A 27,277-nucleotide genomic window follows, 5' to 3' on the forward strand; every position below is an offset into this window, starting at 1 on the left:
AATTCCTTCTTTGGGTTTTTCTATTTGGAAGTTTTGTCATGCCCTCGGGGCAATTTAAATTTGTTGGTGAATTTGGTTTGTTTTATATTTTCCTAGTGTAGACCATCAAAAGTTAAGCAGAAAACTATAAGACGTTATTTCCGTATCTCTTTCAGATTTCCCGGAAATAGCAACTGTGTCCCGTAGGGCACAGTTGCACGTGTTGCTCCGCAACTGTGCCCTAAGGAACAGGGCACAGTTGCTGCAACACTTCCCGTTGCACAGGCAACTAAACTTGAAAGGATAAGGGAGTGGAAGGAAAAGATTGTGGTTTGGCAACTAAGCGAATATGTGGTTTTCCGATAGCCCAATAGAGATGGGCAAAACTAAACTTGAAAGGATAAAGGATTGGAAGGAAAAGATTGTGGTTCGGCAACTAAGCGAATATGTGGTTTTCTGATAGCCCAATAGAGATGGGCAAAACTAAACTTGAAAGGATCGTAATTGAAAGAATCAAGGACTAAAAAAAAAAGATTGTCATTCAACAACTGGGCGAATAGGAGATTTTCTGACAGCCCAGTAGAGATGGATAAAAACCAATCTTGAAAACAATAAGGACTGATAAGAAAGGATTATCGTTTGACAACTAAGTGAATATGTGATTTCTGGTAGCCGGGTATAAATTGGCAAAACTAGATTTAAGGTGATTATTATTGAAAGGATAAAAGACTGAAAGGAAAAGATTGTCGTTCAACAACTAAGAGAATGTGTGAATTTTTATAATACCCCAAGAGACACTGGCAAAACCCAACTTGAAAGGATAAAGGACAGAAAGGGAAGAATTATGGCTCAACCACCATGCGAATACGGGATTTTCTAATAGCCCAGTAGAGACGGCCAAAAATAAACTTTAAAGGATCATTACTAAATAGATAAATGACTGAAAAGAAAAGATTGTCGTTCGACACCTAAGCGAATATTTGATTTTCTGAAAACCAAGTAGAGATGAGGGAACCTAGAGGTGGGGTTGAACGAGGCTTCAGTTACACGAAGGATGAGTTGTAGGGAGGTTCATTTGAACGAATTGAATTGAACGAAATTACACGGGGTTCAGATGCAATAAAATTCTCGTAGAAATGGAAGAATATAAACTAGGAAATAAACTGATTGATTGATTGATTGAACAAATTGTATCAAAATCCCTCACAAGACGCTGCTCCCAATTCCAACTTTCTAGCAAAATATTTCAAATCAAACATAAGAGAAATACTATTACTACTAATAAATATCTGCAGCAGTTAAAGCCTGGTCCTACTACAAGTAAAAGTACAATTACACCAAGTCGCCTGAGGCCAACATAGCTGCCCACGCTCCTCCTTCACCCAAATAGATCCATATACATATAAGTATGTGTATCTATCATACAGACAAGAGACAAACGCACAATAGCCTTAAAAAGAACAAGATCACGCTACTTTAATTTGTTTTTTCAAACTATGGCTCCCATTATATACGAGTCAACTTCTAATCTTCCGTTTGAGAAGATGTATACAATAATTGGGAGAATTCTGAATTGACGCAACTTTAAGCCTCTTTTCAAGTCGAAGAAACGGTTTTATTGACAAATAAGCTAAGGTTCTTCTTTAAAAAAAATTCTAGAATTCTTCAGAGCTTAGTGTTTTTTTTACAAATTCACCTTCTAAGAAAAAGTAGCTCAAAATACCGAATCAGGTTCAGTGCTTAAAGAAAAATACTGTAAAAAAAACATTGCTTTAAATGCCTTTAATAATAGTTTAATATGCTTTCATAAATACCGTCTAGTAAGTTAATAAGTAATTAACTCTTTCATAAACGACGATAACAGGGAATTCCTTTATGAATTCCAACTCGCTAGAAAACCAATTATATATAAAGAATTAACCAAAAAGATTAATCTATGACTGAATTGCTCAAACTTAAAAAAATGAATGACTTTTTGTAATTAATTCTTGGGAAGGAATTGGAAAATTTTACTAAATAGTAGGAAAGAATTAGAGTCAGGTACTGTTGTTGGTGTCGTTATGATTTCATTGATGCCGTTGTTTAAAGATTCATGGGGAACATTGGAACAATAAAGAACAAGAAAACCAAAAAGAAACTCAAGGCAGTAACCATGTAACTAATTGACTATAATATGGAACTAACAAGAGCTAAGAGCTCATATGGCACTTGTGACGAGGCCGGACGAGCCAAGAGCTCATATGGTATGAGCTTTAGAAAAATTCTAAGAATCAATAGATTAATTTAAAAGGAAACTCAGAGGTTTAATGCCGGTCGGAATTTAAAATAAGAGCTCTGAGTCACGAGCTCCTTCTAAATATCAAAATTCATTAAAATCCGATCACCCACTCGTAAGTTATAAATACCTAATTTTTCTAAATTTTCCCCTCCTTTCAGCCCCAAGGTGGTCTAATCGGGGAAAAAGACTTTATCAAGTGAATTTGTGCAGCTCCCTGACACGCCTACCAATTTTCCTCGTCCAAGTAGGCTAGGCTACGTCCAGAAGCACCAAACTCGCCTAAGAACTGAACACCACCTCCTAACTCCCCCAAAGAGAGCGGATTCAGTACGGTTACGTAAATCACGCATCTATGACATTTGCTTATTCTACCCACCAGGTTTCATCCCGATTACTCCACCCTAAGCGTTTTCCAACATTTCCGGTTTCCCCATCCAATTCCCTCGTATGTCAACAAATCAGGTCAGGACTTGAAATAAGAGCTCTGAGACATGATTTCCTTCTAAATATCAAATTTCATTATGATCCGGTCACTCGTTCTTAAGTTAAAAATACCTCGATTTTTCTAATTTTTCCAAATCAACACCCCCCCCCCCAGCTCCTCCAAAGACAACAGATCCGTTCCGATTATGTCAATCACATATCTAGAACTTTTTCTTATTCTTTCCATCAAGTTTCATCCCGATCTCTCCACTCTAAGCGTTTTCCAAGATTTCTGTTTCCGCCCTCCAAGCCCCTTGTTCCCTGGATCTTATTCGAATTGAAAATGGAGCACCTGCAACATAAGATCCTTCTATATATCAAGTTTCATAAAGATGCGATCACCCATTCCTAAGATAAAGATACCTCAATTTTCACGTTTTCCAAGAATTCCAGTTTCCCCCACCAACTCCCCCAATTTCATCAGATCTGGTCGGGATTTCATATATGAGCTCTGAAGCACAAGATACTTTTAAATATCAAATTTTATTGAGATCTGATCAACCGTTCGTAAGTTACAAATACCTCCTTTTTTTCTAATTTTTCCGAATTACTCCCCCCCCCAACTCCACCAAAGAGAGCGGATCCGGTCCGGTTATGTCGGTCACGTATCAGGGACATGTTTATATTCTTTCCACCAAGTGTCATCCTAATCTCTCCACTTTAAGCGTTTTCCAAGATTTCCAGTCCCCCAAACTCCCCCCTCCAACGAAGCTGGATCCTGTAAGAATTTAAAATAAGGATTCTGAGTTATGAGGTCCTTCTAAATATGAAATTTCATTAAGATCCGATCACTCCTTCGTAAGTTAAAAATACCTCATTTTTTCTAATTTTTCATAATTAATACTCCCCCTCCCAACTCCCTCAAATAGAGCAGACCTCTTCCGATTATGTCAATCACGTATCTAGGACTTCTGCTTATTTTCCCACCACATTTCATCCCAATCCCTCCACTCTAAGCGTTTTCCAAGATTTTAGGTCCCCCCCCCCAACTCCCCCCAATGTCACCGGATCCAGAGCAGATCCGGTCCAGTTATGTCAGTCACTTATCTTGGACTTGTTTTTATTCTTCCCACCAAGTTTTATCCTCATCTCTCCACTTTAAGTGTTTTCCAAGATTTACGGTTCCACCAACTCCCCCCCCCCACTGACTCTGGATGCGGTCGGGATTTAAAATAAGAGATTTGAGTTACGAGGTCCTTCTAAAAATGAAATTTCATTAAGATCCGATTACTCCTTCTTAATTTACCTTCCCCCAACTCCCCCAAATAGAGCAGTTCCGTTCCGATTATGTCAATCACGTATCTAGGACTTCTGCTTATTTTTCCCACCAAGTTTCATCCTGATCCCTCCACTCTAAACGTTTTCCAAGATTTTAGGCTTCACCCCCCAACTCCCCCAAATGTCACCAGATCCGGTCGGAATTTAAAACAAGACCTCTGAGATACGGTATCCTTCTAAATATCAAATTTCATTAAGATCCGATCACCCGTTCGTAAGTAAAAAATTCCTCATTTTTTCTATTTTTCCGATTTAACCGTCCCCCCCCACTCCTCCCCATATTGTCGAATTGGGAAAATGACAATTTATAATTTAATCTGGTCTGGTTCCTGATACGCCTGCCAAATTTCATCGTCCTAGCTTACCTGAAAGTACCTAAAGTAGCAAAACCGGGACAGACAGACAGACAGACCGACAGAATTTGCGATCGCTATATGTCACTTGGTAGATACCAAGTGACATAATTACCAATGCTACCACTCATACAGATTTTCCGTAGTTCAATAGAATTTGAGGTGCGTCTATGGACAGTTGGCAGTTGGAAAATCTACGGTTAACCTAGGGATAAACCTGAATCCTAAAGAAAACGCCAAATTCACCCTTATCAGATAAAATTTACTCAGATCCCGAAATATCTCTGTCAGAAATTGAAATTTTTGGTCTGGCGATAGAACCTTGTCAGAAATAAATTTTGCAACAATCTGATCTGCGACTTTTTTTTTGATGTGGTATTAAGTATTGATGCTTTTTTATAATAAGGGTTTGTGGACAAGGCCCTTATAAAAAAGGGAAATTCCGTAAAACCTTACTGACCAGCAAAAGAAAAAAAGTTTTAAATCTGCGCGAAATTCCAACCTTTTCTTCATGAACGACAAGACGGAAAAAGCTGCCGAGTTTTTGCTGTTATGAACTTTGACCATCAGACTTTTGTGGCACCTAGCAGCTTACGAAAAATTCTACCGAATCCAAAAGCCTCATCTACAGATTTCCTAAGGAAAACTTCTGACATTTGACAGATCATAGGCAGCACAATAGCGCTGCCTAAGTAAAGAACGATGTGGGCAGAACGTAATATTTATTTTTTATTTGTTTTGTTTTTTTTTGGTTTGTTTGTTTCAGACCAGGGCACTTCGTGACGAAGTTGTTTTCGTAGAAACTTCGAAAAGGCTCATTCGTTTGAAAATTGAAGGGGTTAATGCCCTATTCAATAGTCAAAAGTGATCTGAGGGCAACTAACCCCCCTACCACACCCAACACTTCCAACAACAAATCCAATCAAAATTTTAAGATAGCCATTTTGTTCAGCGCAATTGAAAGGTCCAGAAATCATGTCTTCGAGGATGACAACTCCGCCCCCCGCAGCCCTCAGGGCCAGGGTTGTGAGTTGTGCCCTTGGGGCACATAAGGATTATATACAAAGGGTAGTCGTAAAAACACTGAAATAGATTCGTTTGATTGGAAATCATATGTTCTAGTGCCCTTTTTATGAGTCAAAGTGATCGGAGGGCAACCACCCCCACGTCGTATTTTCCCCAAATGCATCCGATGGAAATTTTGAGATAGCCGTTTTTTAAAAAATAGTCCAAAGACCATATAATAAGGCCTTTGGGGTTGACAGAATCCCCTAGAGTGTGGGGTTAAGAGTTGTAAGGTATGCCCTAGGGGCATATGAAGTTTTTATGAAAGGGGTGGTCGTCGGAGCGTTAGAAGAGGCTCATCTGATTGGAAAGTTATAGTTCTAGTTCCTTTTTAAGAGACAAACATGATGGGGAGTAGCTGCGGGGAGGGGGGGATCAGCCCCCCCCCTAAGGCTACCAATCTCCAAGACATATCCGATCGAAATTTTAAGACATCTTTTATGTTCAGCCTTGTTGAAAGGTCCAGTAAAAACGTCTTTGGGGATGTCAACCTCCCCACAGTCCTCAGGACAAGGGCTTTAAGTTAGGCAATTCGTTTATCGTTTACGCATAGTATATGTTACTGACAAAGTTATGCATATTTTAACTTCTCATATTTCTTTCCAAGAAGACGAAGGGCATTCAGGTGAACCTTTCAGAAAATGTTGAGAGGTTGTTGAACTGAATTAAAACACGTAATGTGCATACAGATTGTCAAAAGGGTGCAAAACAGGAATAACTCAGTATATTAATTTGGAAAATTCAGGAAATGATAAGGGATACGATAAAAAAGGCAACATTTGCGTACTACCAATACTATTACAACTACCACCATAACTACTACCAGAATACTCCATTCACAGTACTGAGGGTCAATTCGAAGTAAATCAAAAGACTATGTACACGCAAATTGTCAAAATAGCGCATCTCAAGAAATGATTTGGGTATTAAGTTGGAACTTTTACTACTCCTACTACTTCTATTGCAACTACTTGTAAGGCTAAGAGCATTGAGATGAAAGTTTCAAGAAGTATATGAACATACAGGTTATCAAAAGGACATATCAGCACTGTCACAGCAATGGCTAGTTGTAGTAAGTTGAAACTTCCAGGACTGGATGAGAGGGATGTTCTACTGACCAAAAGGCAATATGTTAATTTTACTGGTACTAGCAATAATGCTACTGCTATAGCACTACCGATATTCCATGCTATTGCAAGTAATATCAATACTACTAATGTGACTAATATTACAATTATACTTTAGGGTATGAAGGTGAAATTTTCGAGGAATTTTCTCTTTTTTCGGGGGGGGGGGGAAGGTGAAATGAATCATAACACGCTATCTATATGCAGGTTGTCATAAAGGTGTAACAATAATATCTTAGTAACAGTTTGGTGTATGAAGTTTGAAACTAACAGGGCTAGTTGTGAGGGATTTTGGACTAACTGAAAGAAAATATTTGCATCCTAATGCTACTGCTTCAACTCATACTACTCCTACTGTTACCATTATTACAACTTCTCTTACTACTACTGTCATTAAAGCTTAAGCAACTACAAATAATTTACTGCTGCAACTACCACTACTGCTATAAAAACTAAGGATATTGGATATATAAAAACTATGTGGAACTAATTCAAAACACATAATGCCCACACAAGTTGTCAGGCGGACGCATCAAAAATGCTTAAACGTTTGATGGCATTATGCTAGAACTTTCAGTGTTTGTCCAAGGAGATGTTGAAAAAACCAAAGGTGCTATGGACATACTGATACTAATGCTGACATAACTATTATTACTTCGCAAGCTAAGTAAAATAATTAATTTAATTATTTTAACTAATTAAAATAAACTATGAGCATTTGGAATTTCAAAGAGGTAAGAAAGCAATACCTGACAAAACAACTTATATTACTAAGTTAGACCTTTAAGGGTAGGTTGTGTGGGATTTTGAACTAGCCATAAGGCATTATGCGGATACTTTTATAACTACCAATACAGTTACTGTGACATATGACGCTAAGAATTATAAGGTAAAACTTTTAGGAAATGTTTAGGAGGAGTTTCAATTCAAAAAAAGATTGCATCCATGCAGGTTTACAAAAGGGCGTACAAGCAATGTCATAGGCAGCACCACTCTCTAGTCGCTAGAAATAGCAATGAAACTTTTAAGGGGTTAATTCGATTCAACATTAAAAGTTCTGGTGCTATTTTTAAGAGTAAAAAGAGATTGGATGGTAAGCAGCCCTTCTCTCGTACAAACTCATTTTCCAAACGCATCCAGTCAAAATTTTGAGACAGTCAATTTGTTCATCATGCTAGAACAGCCCGATAACTATGTCTTTAGGGATATTGGGCAAGTCAACTCCCCACAATTATGCAATTGTCCCATTATGCTTTAAAACTAAATATTGCTTTAAAATAAATCAAAAGGCATCGTGTTTTTGGTAGCCAATAAGACACCTCGGCAGTATACTGAGAACAACTGTAAGTATTATGTGGAAACTTTTAAGGCTACTACTATTATTGCTACTACTGCTCTTTCATTTTAAATAAATATAAAGAATGTACGTGTATCCAGGTTGTCAAAGAGCTTCGATAAAACCATTTGGGAATGATATTAAATTATGTTTCCCAGGTCAACTTCGGAAGTTATAAAATTAAATTAGAAAATACTGTTTTTGTTAGGATTAAAAAAAAATGTCGAAAAAGTTTCTCCAAGATACGAATAACAACCCTAAATTTGGATTCTCATAGAGAAAAACTGAAAAGACATAAATATTATTTTTTTCCATGAAAAATACTATATCAATAAAAAAAACAGAAATTAATTTAAAAAACTTTTCCCGCAAAACAAGTTTTTCAAAGAAAAGCAAAGAGCTCCATTAGCCAAAAATGAGCAGAAATAAAGTCAAATAATCTTCTAATCATAAAACTACCACAAATTACAATAAATGGCCGAGTCCAACTCAAAACAAGCAAAAATAACATGCATAGGGCTGATAACCCTACTTTTTAAACTTTCATAAATAAAAAAATTACCAAAACTTTAAGGAATAAATATCAGTATATAATCAATTAAACTGACAACACACGGTCATTTCTTTTCTTTTCAGTAAAGCGCAAATAATGTTCTAGTCTTCAGAAGACATGTGGGGTTACTAGCTAAACGTATGTTAATTTTTGCTCATTTTGAGTTTAACTCGGCTATTTATTGTAATTTCTGCTTGTTTCAAGTTTCTTTATTTATTGATAGTGGTATGTGGCAGTTTGGCGGTTGGAAGGTTATTTCACTTTATTTTTGCTCGTTTTTGGCTTAATGGAGCTCCTTACTTTTCTTTGAAAAATATGTTTTGCGGAAAATATTTTTTCTTAAATTGATTAACAGGAGCTAGCGAAAACGCTGCTAGCTAACATCCTGGACTAGCCGTTGGGATTATATGCGTTATGGGTATATTCTCAATGAGCTGGCTCTATTAAACAGTTCGTGGTAACGAACTGTAGTAAGGAGCGACCCGGCTCAATAGTAACCAAAACTCTAAAAAATTGAATTTTGATATCAATAGCTACATCAAAAGAATCGCATTTCAATGCTGATTTTAAATATATAAGTTTCATCAAGTTTAGTCTTACCTATCAAAAGTTACGAGCCTGAGAAAATTTGCCTTATTTAGGAAAATAGGGGGAAACACCCCCTAAAAGTCGTAGGATCTTAAAAAAAATGACAGCATTAGATTCAGCGTATCAGAGTACCCTACTGTAGAAGTTGCAAGCTCCTATCTACAAAAATGTGGAATTTTGTATTTTTTGCCAAAAGACAAATCACGGGTGCGTGTTTATTTGTTTGTTTTTTTGTTTTTTTTTGTTTTTTTTTGTGGGCCCCCTCCCACGCTCATTTTTTCCCAAAGTCAACGGATCAAAATTTTGAGATAGCCATTTTGTTCAGCATAGTCGAAAACCATAATAACTATGTCTTTGGGGATGACTTACTCCCCCACAACCCCTGGGGGAGGGGCTGCAAGTTACAAACTTTGACCAGTGTTTACATATAGTAATGGTTATTGGGAAGTGTACAGACGTTTTCAGGGGGATTTTATTTTGTTTGGGAGTGGGGCTGAGGAGAGGGGGATATGTTGGAGGATCTTTCCTTGGAGGAATCTGTCATGGGGGAAGAAAAATTCAATGAAAAGGGCGCAGGATTCTCTAGCATTACTATAAGAAAACAATGAAAAATAAACATGAAAACGTTTTTTTCAAATGAAAGGAAGAAGTAGCATTGAAACTTAAAACGAACAGAGATTATTACGCATATGAGGAGTTCTAAAAATACTTTAGCATAAAGAGCGAGGTATTTAGGAGGAGATAAATACCTTGCTCTTTATGCTAAAGTATTTTTAGTAATTTCAACTATTTATTCTACGGCCTTTCTGATTCAGGGGTCATTCTTAAAGAATTGGGACAAAACTTACGATTTGGTGTAAAGAGCAAGGTATTAACGAGGGTACAAACCCCCTCGTATACATAATAAAATATAAGGTTATGAAAGTTTGTTACGTAAGTTAATTCTTAAGTTACGTATATTTTTTACTAATAAAAACGTTCGTTAAAAATTAAAGGTTCTAGTTGCCTTTTTAAGTAACCGAAAAATTGGAGGGCAACTAGGCCTCCTTCTCCACCCCTTATTTCTCAAAATCGTCTGATCAAAACTAAGAGAAAGCCATTTAGCCAAAAAAAGAATTAATATACAAATTTCATTTTAATAATTTATGTGCGGAGAGCCAAAACCAAACATGCATTAATTCAAAAACGTTCAGAAATTAAATAAAAAAAAACAAATTTTTTTAGCTGAAAGTAAGAAGCGACATTAAAACTTAAAACGAACAGAAATTACTTCGTATATGAAATGGGTTGTCCCCTCCGCAATCCCTCGCTCTTTACGCTAAAGTTTGACTCTTTGCCACAATTCTACTTTTTATAACAATTAAAAGCTTTAGCGTAAAGAGCGAGGGATTGCGGAGGGGACAACCCATTTCATATACGGAGTAATTTCTGTTCGTTTTAAGTTTTAATGTCGCTCCTTACTTTCAGCTAAAAAAATTAGTTTTTTTTTTTATTTAATCATGATCAAGGGCTGCAGGCAAACACACAAACTAATTTATGATTCCACAACTTAAATAATATTAGAATGCGACATGAAAACTTATTGTGTTAAAGAACATTATTAAAATTAATTTGGCTACTAAATATACATTAGATAGATCTGAATGAAACCCTTGTGCGGGCTTTCATTTTCAAATTCGATATTAATTCTTTTAGGAAGCATTTCTTCATTTCTTTTATGAAGGATCTTCGATTTAGTAGACAAGTCTATATATCAGTCAGTGCGCATTAACGTCACTTTTTATTGAAAGGCTAAGAATTATCACTCAGGTTAAAAATCTGAAGCGAATACTCAGTGCATACTTGCTGAGAGTTTAACTAATTTTAACTAATGTTGGTTTAACTAATGAGAGCTTTAACTAACTTTTAATATTCTTATTTGTTATCAATTTCTAGACTTATTGTTAAAAGGTTCCACAGGTAAACCATTGCGTAAAAAAATTTACGTAGGTTTTTACCTGAATATCTCTCGGGTTGGATTGACTTTGAACACAAGTTGAGATTCAGACACAATTATACACCTGTATTATAATAGTAAAAAATGAACCAAAAGAGAGTATTTAGATTCATACTTTGCAATGAATCGCCATTACAATTGTCATTAAAAAGATATAATTCGACTAAAAATATCCCCAAAATCAGATAGTAAAAATGACTAGCCAGTTGGTAGAGGCTGTTGCACTCTTTATGCCAGAGATCATAGTATCCAAAAGAAATTCAGCAGTTGGTTCACTGAACTCAAAAAATTCTGCTGAGTTTAAAAACTAGTGTATAAATTCCAAAGAATAAGTTTGTATGAACCAGCAAAAGGTTGTTGAATACAATCACTAGCCAAAGCCCAGTTCTGTTATTTTCTGAACAAAAGAAAACCTAATCAGCCAAAGATTATAAAAGAAAATCGGGTACTATACGCCTATACTTTGGTAAAATTTTTAAAAAAGAAAAGGAATAAACCGCCAAAGGCAGCTCCTTAGGACGAATTTCTCGAGCGCTATTATAACCAACATAAAATTGTTCTATCAATGGAAGAGTCTGAAGTTTTTTTCCACTTGCTTCATTTGACATATATATATATATATATATATATATATATATATATATATATATATATATATATATATATATATATATATATATATATATATATATATATATATATATATATATATATATATATATATATATATATATATATATATATATATATATATATATATATATATATATATATATATATATATATATGTTTCTGTTTGAAACTCAGGGTTAAGGCTTTTTGCTATACCCGTCTAATAATTTTCCCTTTAAAATTTTACATCCTAATAATTATATTTTTATTTCACTGTTGTTTAGTGTAATATACAATAACAATAATTCATACAGCAACTTCACTTTTGATTTGTCAATTTTCAGTTCGACATTTCAGTTATTATATCAATTTTCTCATGTGATTTTTAAAAATTTTAAAAATACCATGCCCTTCAGCAGCTTCAGATGATTTTTTACTTTATCATAGTTTGAAAGACGTCAGTTTTCTAAATACGATAATACCCTTTAGTTAGAAATATGTGCATTCATTTTTGAGCATTTTGTTCAAAAACACAAAACCTGAATATTTCAGTTCTTACTTTTAAAATTGTCGGATATCGTAGTTACAGTTCCCTTTCAGGGAACTACGGGAACTATTGTACTTTCCTTCTCCGGGAAGTATAACTTCCCTGAAAAGGAGGAAACAAATCTTTGAATGTTGGGTTTCAAGTAAATTTAGACAAGGAATTGTCTAAATTTACGACTGTAGGAATCAACTTTCCACATTTCAGGGCTCGATTCTCTAACTCCTGCACCTGAAACCAACTTGTAGAATCTCAACAGTACAGATAATGAGTCCATCGCTGATACCCAAAAAAAAAATCAATAGCAAAATTTTTCTATTCATGAGAAGTAAAAATGCATTATGCTGTTTCACAATTAGCAAGAAATACGATTTATTTGGATTGATGCAAAACACTCTTTTTTCTGCTTTTTGGAAAATATTCCAAAAATCAGTAGGACAAGAATTTAGGCACATATTTTGAGGCATAGGACATCAGTTTATAAAAAAAAAACACTCCTCTAAATTTTAGAACAGTGAAGTATTATGTGGAGTTGTTACAGGGATACAATAACTTATACATATTGCCAAATCACAGGCAAGAAATCGAGCTCAATGAACTGTCCAGCGACCTCTTATCTGGAGTTACAAAATTCTTGAAAAAAAAAATGAAATCTAATTTTATTCAAATCTTAAACATAGGCCTACATCAAATTCAATAGAATCTGAGAACAGAACGTTAAATTCCAGCGACAACATATGTGAAACCTACAATTTTTAAAATTATGTTTTTACATTCCTAAAAAAATCGCGTCACTTTTAACCTTTGGATATGAATCAAAGATTAGCCATTTGGTATATTTAGACGAAAAGCAAAAGGATTTGCTATTTTTGCGACTTTTACGTTTTTCGAAAAGGATTTGCCAGAAGTTTAGACACTTCAGTATCACAAAAAAAAAGTTTTTCTAGCAGTTGATTTTAGTGAAATGATTGTTTAGGACTGATGAAGTTTGCCACACTGGTAAGATGAAGATTTAGAGTCTGAACAGTAAAAATCTTTTGGCTATAGAAAATACTTACCAAGTATGGCCAGTGTGGTCAGTATGGCCATACTGGAATTTAGCTGACTTTAAAGTTCGAACAGTGGCTATAAAAAATACTTACCTCTCCCCAACGACCAACAGCATCTAGCAGTTCATTCTTCCCCAGTGACAGATCGACTATACATCGGTTCACAGCTTTACTACTCTTTTCAGGGGTTAGCTCTTCCTCGGAAATTTCCATCCATCCCAAAGATCGAACGGCAAACCTGATTGGCTTATAGCCGGAAGGATAAACAGCCTCTTGAGTTAAATTAGTTGGATAGCTCCGGCGCCTAAAAAAAGGAATAGCTAAATTTTTCATACGTGTATTGGGGACAACTTAGTCTTTTCCACTGAAAAACAAGGGTGTCAACTGTTGAAGGGTGGGGGGGGGGATATTACTCCACTTGGATTACTTTGCCTCTTCCCCTAGATTTATAAAATACTTTTTTTAAATTTCATTGACAATGTCAAATAACAGCAAAATTACTCCTAAGATTTGGAAAAACATATTTTATCCCCCTCCCACATGAAAGTTTGATGTGGGCGTCGTGAATTGACACATCTACTGACAAATTATATTGTGAATTTGTAGTCTGAAAATTGTAAATATACTGTGTTAGAGCCATCCTAAATCATGAAAATATGTGTTCAGCTTATTATTGGGTTTGGGTTCTTGCTCGGAAAATTTTTCTAAATTTCTTCAGGTCGTGAACTGGGTTTGTCAATTTTGCCGTTCCACAGTTTTCAATCCGGCAATCGCGATTTATATACCAATTTTATACACTTCTTTAATCAACTGATAATTCTAGATCTTGTTTCAAAAGTCCATTTTGCTATTGGAAAAGACAAATTTTCCGATAATTAACTTAAATCTTGATATATTCGCTCTAGGTCCGTAGTTGAGGCGAAATCTCTTCTCAACTACGGACTATTATACAATTCTGTTCAAATTCTGTTATAAAATTATAAAATTCTGGGTGAGCTTAGGGCTTACTTCCATTATATTTGACAAAGTTAATGGTAGGAATAAAATCCTAAATTATATTTACATTTCTAGAGATAAAACGGAATTTTACAATTTATGATATTTAAACAAGAAGTTTAATTAAGTCAATCGACCGAAGAGATTAAAATACATCAAACAAAATAACAAATTCATAAATACACTCTTTTCCCAGTTTCAGCAAGGTCTTCCTGATTAACTTAGTTTCTCTTGAACGTTGAAAAAAGTAGACTAATGAGTCATGAATCAAGAAAAAAACGTCATTGAAGGAACAAAACAAGCAAGAGAAAACTTTAGTCATTTGCAGGTCTAATAATTTAAAGATTTCTAAGTGGAAAGCATTTACGAACAACAGCCACTAACAGCGACATACATTAGTGAAAACAAATGTATTACGGACCTGAGTGGAATCAGAAATAGAAATCTTACTCAAAAAACCTAATCGACAAAGCTTTAATAGGAAACAGTTCTTCGCATCTACTTTTAGCCTAGTTCCATTTTCTTTCTAACCAAAGGTCAGCAATGAGTCACCGCCTCTTTCCCCTCTTATTAAATTTTTGCATGTTTAAGTATCGGTTTCTGGTAAGAAAATTAGAACTTCCAAGAGAAATGATTGTCAAGTAATTACTCAGAGTACCTTGTTAATGGTACAAAAAAAGGAAGAAAAAATGAATTAGAACTTCCATGACCAATGATGTGCGAAAGAATTCAGCAGGAGGACCTTAGAAATAGCATTAAAAAATAGACAAAAAAGAGAGGGAATTCAGCCTTGGGAACTGGCCTTAGGTTGGACGTCAAGACTTTGGATGCTGACAATTCATTCGATTTGATAACCATTCAGAATGAGATTTTACTACTAACGAGATTTAATACCCGCTTATTAAAGTTAATCAGAATATTTCAGCAAATCAGAAAATTCTATGAAAATCTGATCGTCTCAAATTAGCGCTAGCTAAATCAGAGTATACGTAAAACCCTCAAAAAGTTCATTCATTGTAATTAAATAATTGAACGAGAGGCGTCTAAGAGTGGTTCTATGACTATGTGTATTATCCAAATAATTGAAACATAAAGATAAAATTCATATAACTTGACGCATTTATGTTAAGATGTGTTTTCACAGAAAATAAAATACAAAAAAATAAACAAAATTGAACAAACCAATTCCTAAGACACTTTACAGAAGAAAACTATCATAAATTTTGAAATTTCATGTAGAATCTTAAACAAAAAGATTTTTTCGATGCAATTTACCAATTTTAACAGGGAATACCTAAGCCGAATACGTATAAATAAGTTAATGTAATGACATTTTCGAATTCTTTTTTTTTCATCACAATATTTTTCTTATAAAAGGCTGAATATTTTCAATCTTTTTCAAAAATACGTAATGATAGAACAATAACACTTAAAACAAAGGACATCACTTTTCATAGAAAACCTTGAAAAGAAATTCCATCAAAGGTCGATAAACCCTTCCTCAAAGTACTCAGCAATATATTCTTGCTGTCATATACAAAAATGCTTTCCAATATTTTCCTAGAATCTACGATGAAAAGAAACTCTGCTAATAATAAACTATGGTATAGATACAAGAAGATTCACAAAATGTTAACATTTGATTTTAGTCAAATGTTCGAGGATAATCGAGCATTAAAATGCTCTCTTTGAAGCATATACCCCCTACCTCCCTCCTAAAAATTACTCACTGCCCACCCTATATTATAGCCGAAGTACACTTACAGATACATGCATATAAATTTGTGAAATATAAAGCAAATCAGTTTAGTTGAACAAAGCTTTAAAATCAATGTCAAAAACATTTTTCTGTAATAAAAAAAAGAGGTATCAACTCGCAGCAACCTAATTCAGGCTTATTCTAAATGAAGAAATATGAAAGAATAATTCCCACCCCATACCCCTTTCTATCTGAAGACTAATTAAGAGTTAGACAACTTGGGCACTGAAATGCGCTATTTTAGGCATCTGCCACCCCTCCCCCCATTCATAATGACCCACCGACCTTTATTTTTAATATTTGATGTGCAATTATGCATCACGAAACATAATTTTATTACAAATAAGTTGAATAAACGTAGGTAAATCAATGGCCAAGGTAAAAATACATATTAACCATGTATCTTGTATAGATTATGTGACCTTTCACGAACGAATGGGCGCATTGACTCAATCGCAGCTTTTAATTTTAACATTAAACTTATTAATTGTACACATTTGGAATCAGCATAAAGCCTATTTCTTTTTATATATCAATTCCTTTTCTTTTATAGTTTCGGTTATAATTGGCCCAAGTTGGTCCTTACTTACAGTTCTTATACCAAAAACTGTTAATTATATATTTACCAAAACTTCGTTTTAGAATCTACGAGTCATTATGGTCACTACGCGGTCACTACGAGTCTAAAATGGTCACTAAAAGTCATTACTTACTTACATTTCGTTACAACCAACTTTGTAACATATGAAAAGAAATAAATATAAAAGCTGATATTTGTATTTTAGCGCTAATAAAATTAAAATCCCTGGTGTCATCTGCCCCCCCCCCCCTTTGGTAAGAATATGAATGGAACCTAGTATACTAAAAAAAAAAAAAAAAAACATATTTTTCTTCAACAAGAATAGAGCTATCACCCCAGACAGCAACCTTATTCAGGCTTAATTCATATGAAGAGAGATTAAGAGATTAGTTCCTACTTTCACTCCACTCTCCCGGAACCTTTTCTGCAGTTATCTGAAGGTTCCGGGAGTTAGACACTTGGGGCATTAAAGCACACTCGTTTAAAGCAACTATCTCCTACTTCATAATGGATGATGGGCAATTATGCATCACTGCACATAAATTTATGAAAAATCAAGTTAATCAAATCAGAAAAGTGAAGCTTCTAAATAAATGTCAATACTAACCAATGATCAAACGTGGACTTGGGGACTTTTTTGAAACGAAGGGGCTACCGTGCGGCATTACTTTCCCTGAAACTAGGTATTTCGATACTTTTATACTGAAAAGCTATCTCAGAATTTCCAATAAACGGTAGTTTGCCCCTTTTGGGCTAAAATTATATGCTACTACTAACAACTTACCGCAGCACCAAGCCGCCTGAGGCCAACACAGCTACACACACACCTCCTCCTTTTTAATCTATTCAAAGCCTCACTCTTTACCTCCTCCCAGTAACTGCATATTTCCTTTAAATCTTTCTTTATGAAATCCTTCCACCCCAACCGCAGACGACCTGCTTTCCCTTTAGCCCTAGACAGTTGACCGAAAAGGACAATCTTCGGCAATCTGTTATCCTTAATCCACAGAACGCGCATGCCACTTATCCCGTGGAGTAATCTTTTTGGCTGCTTAAAAAAGACACCAGAACTTTTAATTTCCATTCAAATGAGCCCTCTCCTCGGGAAAAGAAAAATAAATATAGGAAATAATCACGCATCCGTGAACTTTCTTCTGGGGGAAAACACAAAACTATGTAGATAAATAGATAGATAGATAGATAGATAGATAGATTTAATCACACGAAAGCCCAATTGGGCCATGGTGACATAAACAAAACAAGCAAAAAATACAGCATCAAAACAGACTGAAAAGACACTAAAACTAATTATTCAAGAAAATCATCACCATAACTCATACCTACCCGGACGAACTTTCCAATATTATTTATATTTAAGTAACACCTACTTCTTAAAATTTCCAGAATCCAATCTCTTCTCCCGACCTCCCTACCACATATTTCCAAGCGCAACTCCCTCAACTCCCTAAATTTCCCTATAAATGATGCAAACACTCATCCATCTCTCCACACATAGGGCAATTGTAAGGACCATCCTTCAATCTATTTCTCCCTAAATATTTCCTACGTTCTCCAAGAGGCATAAAATTTCAAATCTTCCGGCGCCAATCCCATTTTTAAGTAAAATTTCTTTGTCCCAGTTCTCCTTGACCTCCGTATATATCCCAAGAAACGGCGAGGTGGCCTACCCAGCTTGCAGTCCCTACAGTCCCTATCGTGTCTCCAAACCCCTTTTCCTCATTCCAGCAATTACCCAGCCCTGTACGGTCTTATATATTCTTCATCTGATTTGGCCACGAATCCTTCCTCCTATCTTGAAGCATCATTAAAAACGCTTCTTTAACTAGCCTATTATCTTCTATCAATGACACCCTTTCGCAATATTTGACCATACTATTTAACCTATTCTGTCTCATACACCATATTCTTATATCCCCTCTCAGCACTAATCCTTTAAACCTATTAAATAAAAAAAACAAGTTTTTTTTAACTGAAAGTAAGGAGCGACAGTAAAACTTAAAACGAACAGAAATTATTTCGTATATAAAAAGAGGCTGCTTCCTCATCAACGCCTCGCTCTTTACGCTAAAGTTTGACTCTTTCTCTCAATTCTTCTTTTTAAAACAGTAAAAAACTTTAGCGTAAAGAGCGGGGTGTTGATGAGGAAGCAGCCTCTTTTTATATACGAAGTAATTTCTGTTCGTTTTAAGTTTTACTGTCGCTCCTTATTTTCAGTTAAAAAAACTTGTTTTTTTTTTTATTTAATTTCTGAACGTTTTTGAATCAATGCATGTTTTGATTTTGGCTCTCCGCAGAGGAATAATCAAAACGAAATTTGCATATTTTTTTTTTTTTTTGGCTCAATGGCTTTCTCATAATTTTGATCGAATGATTTTGAGAAAAAAAGAGCGGGGGACGAAGCCTAGTTGCCCCCCGATTTTTTGGTTAATTAAAAAGGCAACTAGAACTTTTAATTTTTTACGAATCTTTTTATTGGTAAAAGATTTACGTAACTTATAAATTAGCTTACGTAAAGAACTTTTGTATTCTCATGTTTTTATTACATATATGAGGGGATTCACCCCATCGTCAGTACCTCGTTCTTTACACTAAAGCTTAAATTTTATCCCAATTCATTAAGAATGACCCCCTGAATCACAAAAGCCGTAGAATAAGTAGTTGAAATTACTGAAAATACTTTAGCGTAAAGAGCGAGGTATTAGAAGGAGGTGAGCCCCCCATATGGGTAATAATTTCTGTTTGTTTTAAGTTTTATTGCTGTTCCTTACTTCCAGCTGAAAAAGCTTTTTCCCTTTTATTTTTTAATTTTTTTTTTTTAAATAATGCCAGTAAATCCTGCTCTCCCTTCATGGAAATTTTCTTCTCCAATTACAAATTCTCGAAGGAAAGTTCCCTCAGCATATCCCCCTCTTCTCAACCCCTCCCCCAAACCAAAAAAATCCTCCTGAAAACGCCTGTATACTTCCCAATAACCATTACTATATGTAAGCACAGGTCTAAGTTTGTAACTTGTTGCCCCTCCCACGGGGACTGTGGGGGAGTAAGTCGTCCCCAAAGACATAGTTATAAGGTTTTTCGACTACGCTGATTAAAATGGCTATCTCAGAATTTTTATCCGTTGACTTTGGGAAAATAATTAGCGTGGGAGGGGGCCTAGGTGCCCTCCAATTTTTTTGGTCACTTAAAAAGGGCACTAGAACTTTTCATTTCTGTTAGAATGAGCCCTCTTGCAACATTCTAGGACAACTGGGTCGATACGATCACCCCTGGGAAAAAGAAAAAAAAACAACAAAAAAACAAAAAAACAAATAAACACGCATCCGTGATCTGCCTTCTGGCAAAAAATGCAAAATACCACATTTTTGTAGATAGGAGCTCGAAACTTCTACAGTAGGGTTCTCTGATACGCTGAATCTGATGGTGTGATTTTCGTTTCCCCCTATTTTCTAAAATAACGCAAATTTTCTCAGGCTCGTAACTTTTGATGGGTAGGACTAAACTTGATGAAACTTATATATTTAAAACCAGCATTAAAATGCGATTCTTTTGATGTAGCTATTGGTATCAAAATTCCATTTTTTAGAGTTTTGGTTACTATTCAGCCGGGTCGCTCCTTACTACAGTTCGTTACCACGAACTGTTTGATTATTAAGGCCTAACATACGCTTAAAAAACCTCAACTACATTCTTTCTTAATTTAACCCGTTATTAAACCCCTAAAGCTCTGCCTCGTGATGCAAAGCCGATCTAACCCTAGCATTAAAATATACTTTAGCCGTCCTACATTCATAATTTCCTTAATACTACTTTTACTTGATATTCCTAGTAGTCTATTTCCCTTACTTTCTACCATCTATAGGTGTTTCTTCCAGTTCCCATCTCCCGACAGCCTACATCCTAAGTACTGAAATTCATCTACACGGGCTAGTGTCCTACCTTCATAAGTAGACTGACATTTAGTTTGGACTTACTATTAACCCGTCTAGTTTTTCACTTCGTAAAATATTCTTTTTTCAAAAGCCAAAAACTTATCTTTATGGAACATGTTCCCTTTTCATCAGTCTGAATTATGGCGTAATTTTAAGAGCCGCTTTTAAGAACCAAATTAGTATATTTTTGTTAACCAAAGCATTTCGTTTTTTTTTACCGAAAATTACCGAAATAGAAGATGAGTGTTTCTGAGCCTGGGCAATTACTCCCTCAGCCCCTCCCCTCAAAAAAATCATAATTAGGTTCACTAGATAGCGAGAATAAAGGGTTGATTATATAGAATCTGTGTTTCATAGTAAGCCACTTCTACGCTTGTAAAGATAATATTACACTATGACCTTAAAAAAAATAGTGATAAATTACCATGATAGGCTCAGTAGTTATTTAAAAAAAGAAACTAAAAATAAAAAGTTAAATAAATAAATAACGTAAAAATCCCTTACTTGAATGCCATTTCTTCTTTCGCTTTGTCGGAGGCTATTTCTGAGAGGTTGAAAGCCGTGCTAGATCTGGCAACAACAGCTGGAACTGCTGTTTGCATACCCCCAGTAAGAGCCTACAATTAAAGCAAAAACATTATTAGGGAATTTCGTAAAATCTGTTGAAACTCCAAAAGTAAATCAATATATTGCAAAGAGAAACGATCGAAGAAACGGGGCTGTGTTTGTGACCCTTGGAAGCCAAACCAAATAAATTTTTTAAAACTATTTTTCAACAGTCTCAGGACCAAATCTGACTTATAAACTATGTACATTTGTTGACAAATTTTCCCTAAAAATGAGGTTTTATGTCGTTTCAAGGAAAGTGAAGGTCTTGACAAAAGAAGGTCTTGCAAAAACAAATGCGTTAACTAAAAATGCCACCATAAAAAAAGCTTAAATTAAAATTACTTCCGAAGCCCAGAGGACCCCAGGGATTTTGCTGCTCTAACTCACCTAGCCAACAAATCTTAGGTTACTTTTAGTTGGCTGAGCGTCCTGGCTCAACATCTTTCGTTAGGCTTGCTTGAGCGAAATTAGGAATCCTGGCTAATCCTGCATAAATTACACTAGCTGTAAATATTCAAATCACCATTTTTTATATCAACTTGTATAAGGACTCGGATTTCGAATAAGGACCAAGTTGGATGTCAAAAGGTAATAGAGATTACACATGCTGGCAGTTTTCCAATTTAACACCTTGATGACCAGTACAAATATACAACCCAAAAATATGGACTTGTTTAAAGCAATTAAAAGGTATTTGTAAGCTTACTATATAATTCCTTGATATATCCAGGGTAGAGTTAACAAAAACTTCTTGACATATATTATTTTGATGCCCCTCCCCCACCAAAAAATAAGAAAAAATACTTGGCCCGAAAATCATTGACAATTCAGAGATAAGATAAATCTTGACCAATTTAGGCCCTCAAATTAGGCAAAGAAATTCTAGGGAGCACCTCAAACTTGACTGAAACAGTTCAATTGCATATTTGGATATTTATCGTGGTTCTACCCGTATTTTAAAAATTATATATTTTAATTCTTCGTTATATTCGTTGTTTTTGATTTTTCTCTTTTGAAGTCAAAATTTTTCTTATTTTCTCTTATTTCTGTTTTTCGCTTTATTTTTATTTCCTGATTTTATTCAGCAATACAATTTCTCATTTATTCCTTAAACAGGAACTCAAGTACGAACCCTCTTTAGCAGGAACTGAAAGAGAACTAAGAAAAAAAAAACAATGTCCGTTATCATAAGAAAATAAAACACGGGGAACTTCGAAACACAACCTAGTTGGAGTCTGTTTTATAAAAGCGTTTGCCACGGTCCTTAAAAACTCGAAAATATGAAATGTAGTATAAAATCAATGTTGGGTGCATCATGCTTGCTTTTCCGGAACAAGATATCCACAGAGCTTTCTGGGAGAAGGCACAGTAAATTTGACAAGTTGTCAAAACAAAATGCAACAAAATATTTATGGTGTGTTTTTATTTTATGTTTCAAATTAAGATCGACATGTTCAAAACAGTACAATTGATTTCTAAGATCCTGAAAAAGTGGCCACATTTCTTTCTCTTTCTTAATTATTTTTTCTGCCGCAAACAATGAGACATACTTAAAAAAGTAACGGCATTAAAACTACAGTTGTGCCACAATAATACACTCATACACAAAAATAGATGGCATTCTTTAAATCAGTGACATAGAGTTAGTAAAACTGATCCATTTTGTTTTCTTCCCTAGACACGGAGTTTTTGTAGTTTTCATATAATTTTATACAGTCTTATAAGCTTTTATCTGTCTTATACGTAGGTAGCCTACAGCAATCTTTAAAATAAATAAACTTAAGCCAGATTACTTTTCCAAAAAGCTCATAACTTCCTGACTTTTTCCAGGAAACATCACTGGGAATTTTTTATTGATATTTTTGACTGAAGAAACTGTCTGATAAATTAGCTTGTTGTGTCTATTCTTCAGACATTCTTATTCCATGGATTCTAAACACGTGTCGTCCATTCATTGTAAAATCTCTTCAAGAGCAAGCTTCTTGAATAATAAAAGAGATATATTGATTTTTCTATAGTTCCAAGGATGTCCCTAGTTAAATGCCATAGTTATCTGTTGATGTCCTCATTATGAGTACATCAGGAGAAGAATTTCCTTTTATCAGCTATTTTAAGACTGAAAATACAAACAAACAATTTAGAAAAGATGGTAAATAAATAACAACTCATCGAAGAGCAAAGTCACCAGAGGACGACATCGCCGAAACACAGCTGTCTCGGTTGGTCTTAGTTGACCTGTGTAGAGTTTTAAAATACATAAGGAATATTTTCTTATCAAAGTTAAAACATTCTTTCACATATTACATTCTTTTCCGGAATAAATTATTATTATTATTATTCTTTAAAATCTTATAAATTAGGATTAAGTATATATATATGTTCAGAGTTGCTTCCTGTTTAACTGCATCCCACGTACTCCCCTCCCTAATTTCCGTACATAGCCCCAAGCTATACACAAAATTTGGCAGATTTTGTTGGTTTGCATACTTCTTATACTTATTTCTCATAAACAGTTGCTTCATAAAAGAAAAAAAATACCCAAAAACTTTTAGATATAACCTAGGGCTATGTACAGCGAATTCGAAACGAAAAATCAACGAACTGGATAAAGCTTAGGGCTATGTACAGCGAATTCAAGAAGAAAAATCAACAAACTGAATAAAGCCTGAAGCTATGTACGGCCAAGGCCTAGAGCTAAATGATGCCATTAGAGGGGGATTGGGACAGAATCGAACAGGAAATAACTCAAGAAATCCAATAAAGAAAATTTTCCGAACGTAAAGTGAGAATTTGGTCACTACAATGATTAGACGTTATATTGTATCACAATATCTTAATTTGTGCTGTACGTCTATTTCTAAAAGTTTCAATTTTACGATACAAACTTCGTCCAAGCCCATCGGAAATTATCAATTTTACGATACAAACTTTGTCCAAGCCCATACAAGGTCAATAAACCTTTAGAGAGAAACTTTTGTTTCTTGACGTACTGGGTAAATAGGACTTTTAGAAATGAATCACCAACCTAAACAAGAATCTGGCAAGGTGTTGGCTATTTTCACCTTGAGGGTTGCCACTATGTTTTAGCGCCATGTTAATGACAGTTTTGAAACACAGTCCCTAGATTTTCAAGCAATAACTGATAATCCTTAATAAAATTTGCATCTGAAACGGCCTGAAACGTTATGATTCCATATGAGAACTTATTATTAGTGCTAAAGAAAATAACCAAAAGCTGACTTAATCACGAAATAAATTGATTATGAAAATAAGCTTTTAGTTTCATATTTCTTAATATCTTTGCTAAAGAACATTTCTTCTTTCCTTTCTTAAAATATGCAGCAATCACATCGCTTAATATGCTAGTTTATCCGAAACAAACAATCAGCGTTGCCAAAGACTAACCTTGCGTCATAGGAATTCTGAAATTCGTATGAGCAGGGGGTTAGGAAGGCAGCCAACCTCATATACGGAATAATCTCTTTCTGTTTTAAGTTTTAATGCAGCGCTTTACTTTCACTGATTTTTTTTTTTTACATTTAAAGAACAAGTTTTTATCGCACGTGACAAATTGAGCTTGAGGTTACGTTGAAGGAAGAGATCGGATGGGTCAGCCTTTTGATTTTATAACCCAACAACTCATAAATTGTAATCTTATATTAGGCTGAAGACATGCCCTCTTTTGAACCAAATAGACTAATTGGTACTTGAATGACAAATCCCCTGCCTCTCAACATGTTCATTCATTGACGCATTGCAGAATCGTTTTTTTTTTTGTTTTTTTTTTCGTCAGTTTCTTTCAGGTTAGCGTGAGACAAAACAAAGAAAAGTCATAGATGGAAAATATATAATTTGGGCTATATATTTGCACATTAGGCGGGGGGAGTAAAGTATTTGGACAGTGTGAAGTTAGAAAACAATTTTTACGGCACAGTATGCAGAATAATAGTACCTAACACATTAGGCATGCAGACTCACTACATTTTACTCCCCCTCCCCTAAAATGAAAATATATAGCCCAAATTTGTTTCTAAAGTATCATATTTTTATCATAGTTAGGTATATATCAGCAGGATTGAGCGTAAGAGAAACATATTAGAAAAATATTCGGTAGGGGTATATCATACAAGTACCGATTAATTTTTCCTAAACTAACTGGATGTCAAAAATCTTAGTGCCCTTTATAAAAGTCAGGAGGCAAAACGGTGTTCCGATGTTATAAATCTGCAGAGTAATATCTGTCTGTGTTAAATTTTAATGCAGCTCTTTAATTTCACAGGAAAAAATTGTTTTTTTTTTATATTTAAAGAAAACGTTTTTATCACAAGTGACAAATTGAGCTTGAGATTACGTTGAAGGGGGAGGTCGGATGGGTCAGCCTATTAATTTTATAACCGAACAGCTCATAAATTGTCACCTTATATTAGGCAAAAGACATGCCCTCTTTTGAACCGAATAGACTAATTGGTACTTGTATGACAAACCCCCTACATCTCAAGATGTTCTTTCATTGACGCATTGCAGAACCGTTTTTTTTTCGTTAGTTTCTTTCAGGTTAGCGTGAGACAAGACAAAAAGAAGTCATAGATGGAAAATACACGATTTAGACTATATATTTGCACATTAGGGGGGGGGGTAAAGTATTTGGACAGTGTGAAGTTAGAAAACCATTCTTACAACATAATATGCAGAAGAGTAGTACCTAACACATTAGGCATGTAGACTCACTATACTTTACTCTTCCCCCCTCCTCCCTAGTGTGCAAATATATAGCCCAAATTTGATTCCAAAGTATTATATTTTTATCATACTTAGGTATATATCAGCACGATTGTGGGTCAGAGAAACATATTTGAACAATATTAGGTAAAGTGTATATCATACAAGTACTGACTAATTTTTCCTAAAACTTGCAACTGCCCCGCTATCTTTTTTTTTCTAATTACTACCAGAAAAGATGATTTCAACGCGAGGAAATTTCAAAGAGGGTTTTATTTTTCAGTCTTGTGTAGAAATAATTAAACAGAAAAATCTAATTTTTCCTATTATTTCATATACAGTTTTGAAAGGTAATTATAGGCAAGACTTTTTTGTGGAACAAAATAGGTCAACCAAACGATGTACTTTACACTTTACGGAGAAATTTCGAATTCCAAGTCGACATGATCACTGAACAGATGATAAAATACTTTCAATTTTCTTTTTTAACTCTTCTTTGTATTGAAACTATTGCAACCTACCCGAAGGAATGGGCTAATCCTATTTCAGAGCTGTCTTAGTTGTCAACAGAATGGAGGCTTACGGGGCATGGGGATATCTAAGGTTTGTTTGGGATTGTTCGAACATCTGAAAACTCCATTTTAGACCTCAAATTTAAGAACGGAGAAGAGCCCCTTAACGTCCCATTTGTGTCTAAATAAGGATACTAACAATTTTTGGGGACTATTGTCGGGTATGTGCACAAAATTAATTATGAATAGTCCAGATGGTTTTATAAAGACTATTTCTAAAGACAAGAAAGATCCAAGGAAAGTTGTGGAATCTAACCACGGATCTAATCTTTCTACGAACAAACTTCGTGCTGAGTTTTCAACCTAGTATAATTTCGAAAGTGCACGAGATTGCAAACTGAAGATACACTGATATACATAAATATATAACAAGTATCAAATGGCAAAATATTGGGAAATGATAACTGTTTTCTTGTTTCATTTTTAGTAGTTTGCAGTGTCTTCTTAAAGATTTGACTGATTTAAGATACGAATGTAGTTTGTGATATCAAAAACAGGTATCACACCTGTTGTGATACCTTCTAACAGTTAAGAACTTATCACTTTAGGGACTGTGTTCTGAGTAAAATGGATGGATAGTAGTTAACAGTTACCAGGTTTGTGATACCTTCTAACAGTTAAGAACTTATCACTTTAGGGACTGTGTTCTGAGCAAAATGGATGGATAGTATGCATATTATTCAAACCCCACGTATCCCCAAGCTTTAGGATATTCACTCTTGTGTTTTTGCAATTGTCACCTTTATTGCTGGTGTAATTAGTCATTAATATTATTTTTTTTAATTCATTAAAAAACATGTTCTGACGTGAAAATAAAGAGCTGGTTTAGAGCCAGAAATAAACTGATATTA

At 34.8% G+C, this 27,277-nt stretch overlaps 1 protein-coding gene across 2 annotated transcripts in view; it reads right to left on the reverse strand.

The window, feature by feature from the left end:
* LOC136037822 (protein Fe65 homolog) overlaps nucleotides 1-27,277 on the reverse strand; it is a 190,539-nt gene that overhangs the window by 34,025 nt on the left and 129,237 nt on the right. For both annotated transcript variants that reach the window (XM_065720661.1, XM_065720670.1), the window contains exons 7-8: nucleotides 21,031-21,143; nucleotides 13,335-13,545 (exon numbers count right to left, since the gene is read on the reverse strand). In XM_065720661.1, coding sequence (XP_065576733.1) covers nucleotides 13,335-13,545; nucleotides 21,031-21,143 — 324 coding nt within the window. The remainder of the gene's footprint in view (nucleotides 1-13,334; nucleotides 13,546-21,030; nucleotides 21,144-27,277) is intronic.

The sequence above is a fragment of the Artemia franciscana genome, chromosome 2 (assembly GCF_032884065.1).
Source record: "Artemia franciscana chromosome 2, ASM3288406v1, whole genome shotgun sequence".
In the NCBI taxonomy this organism is placed as follows: Eukaryota; Metazoa; Arthropoda; class Branchiopoda; order Anostraca; family Artemiidae; genus Artemia; species Artemia franciscana.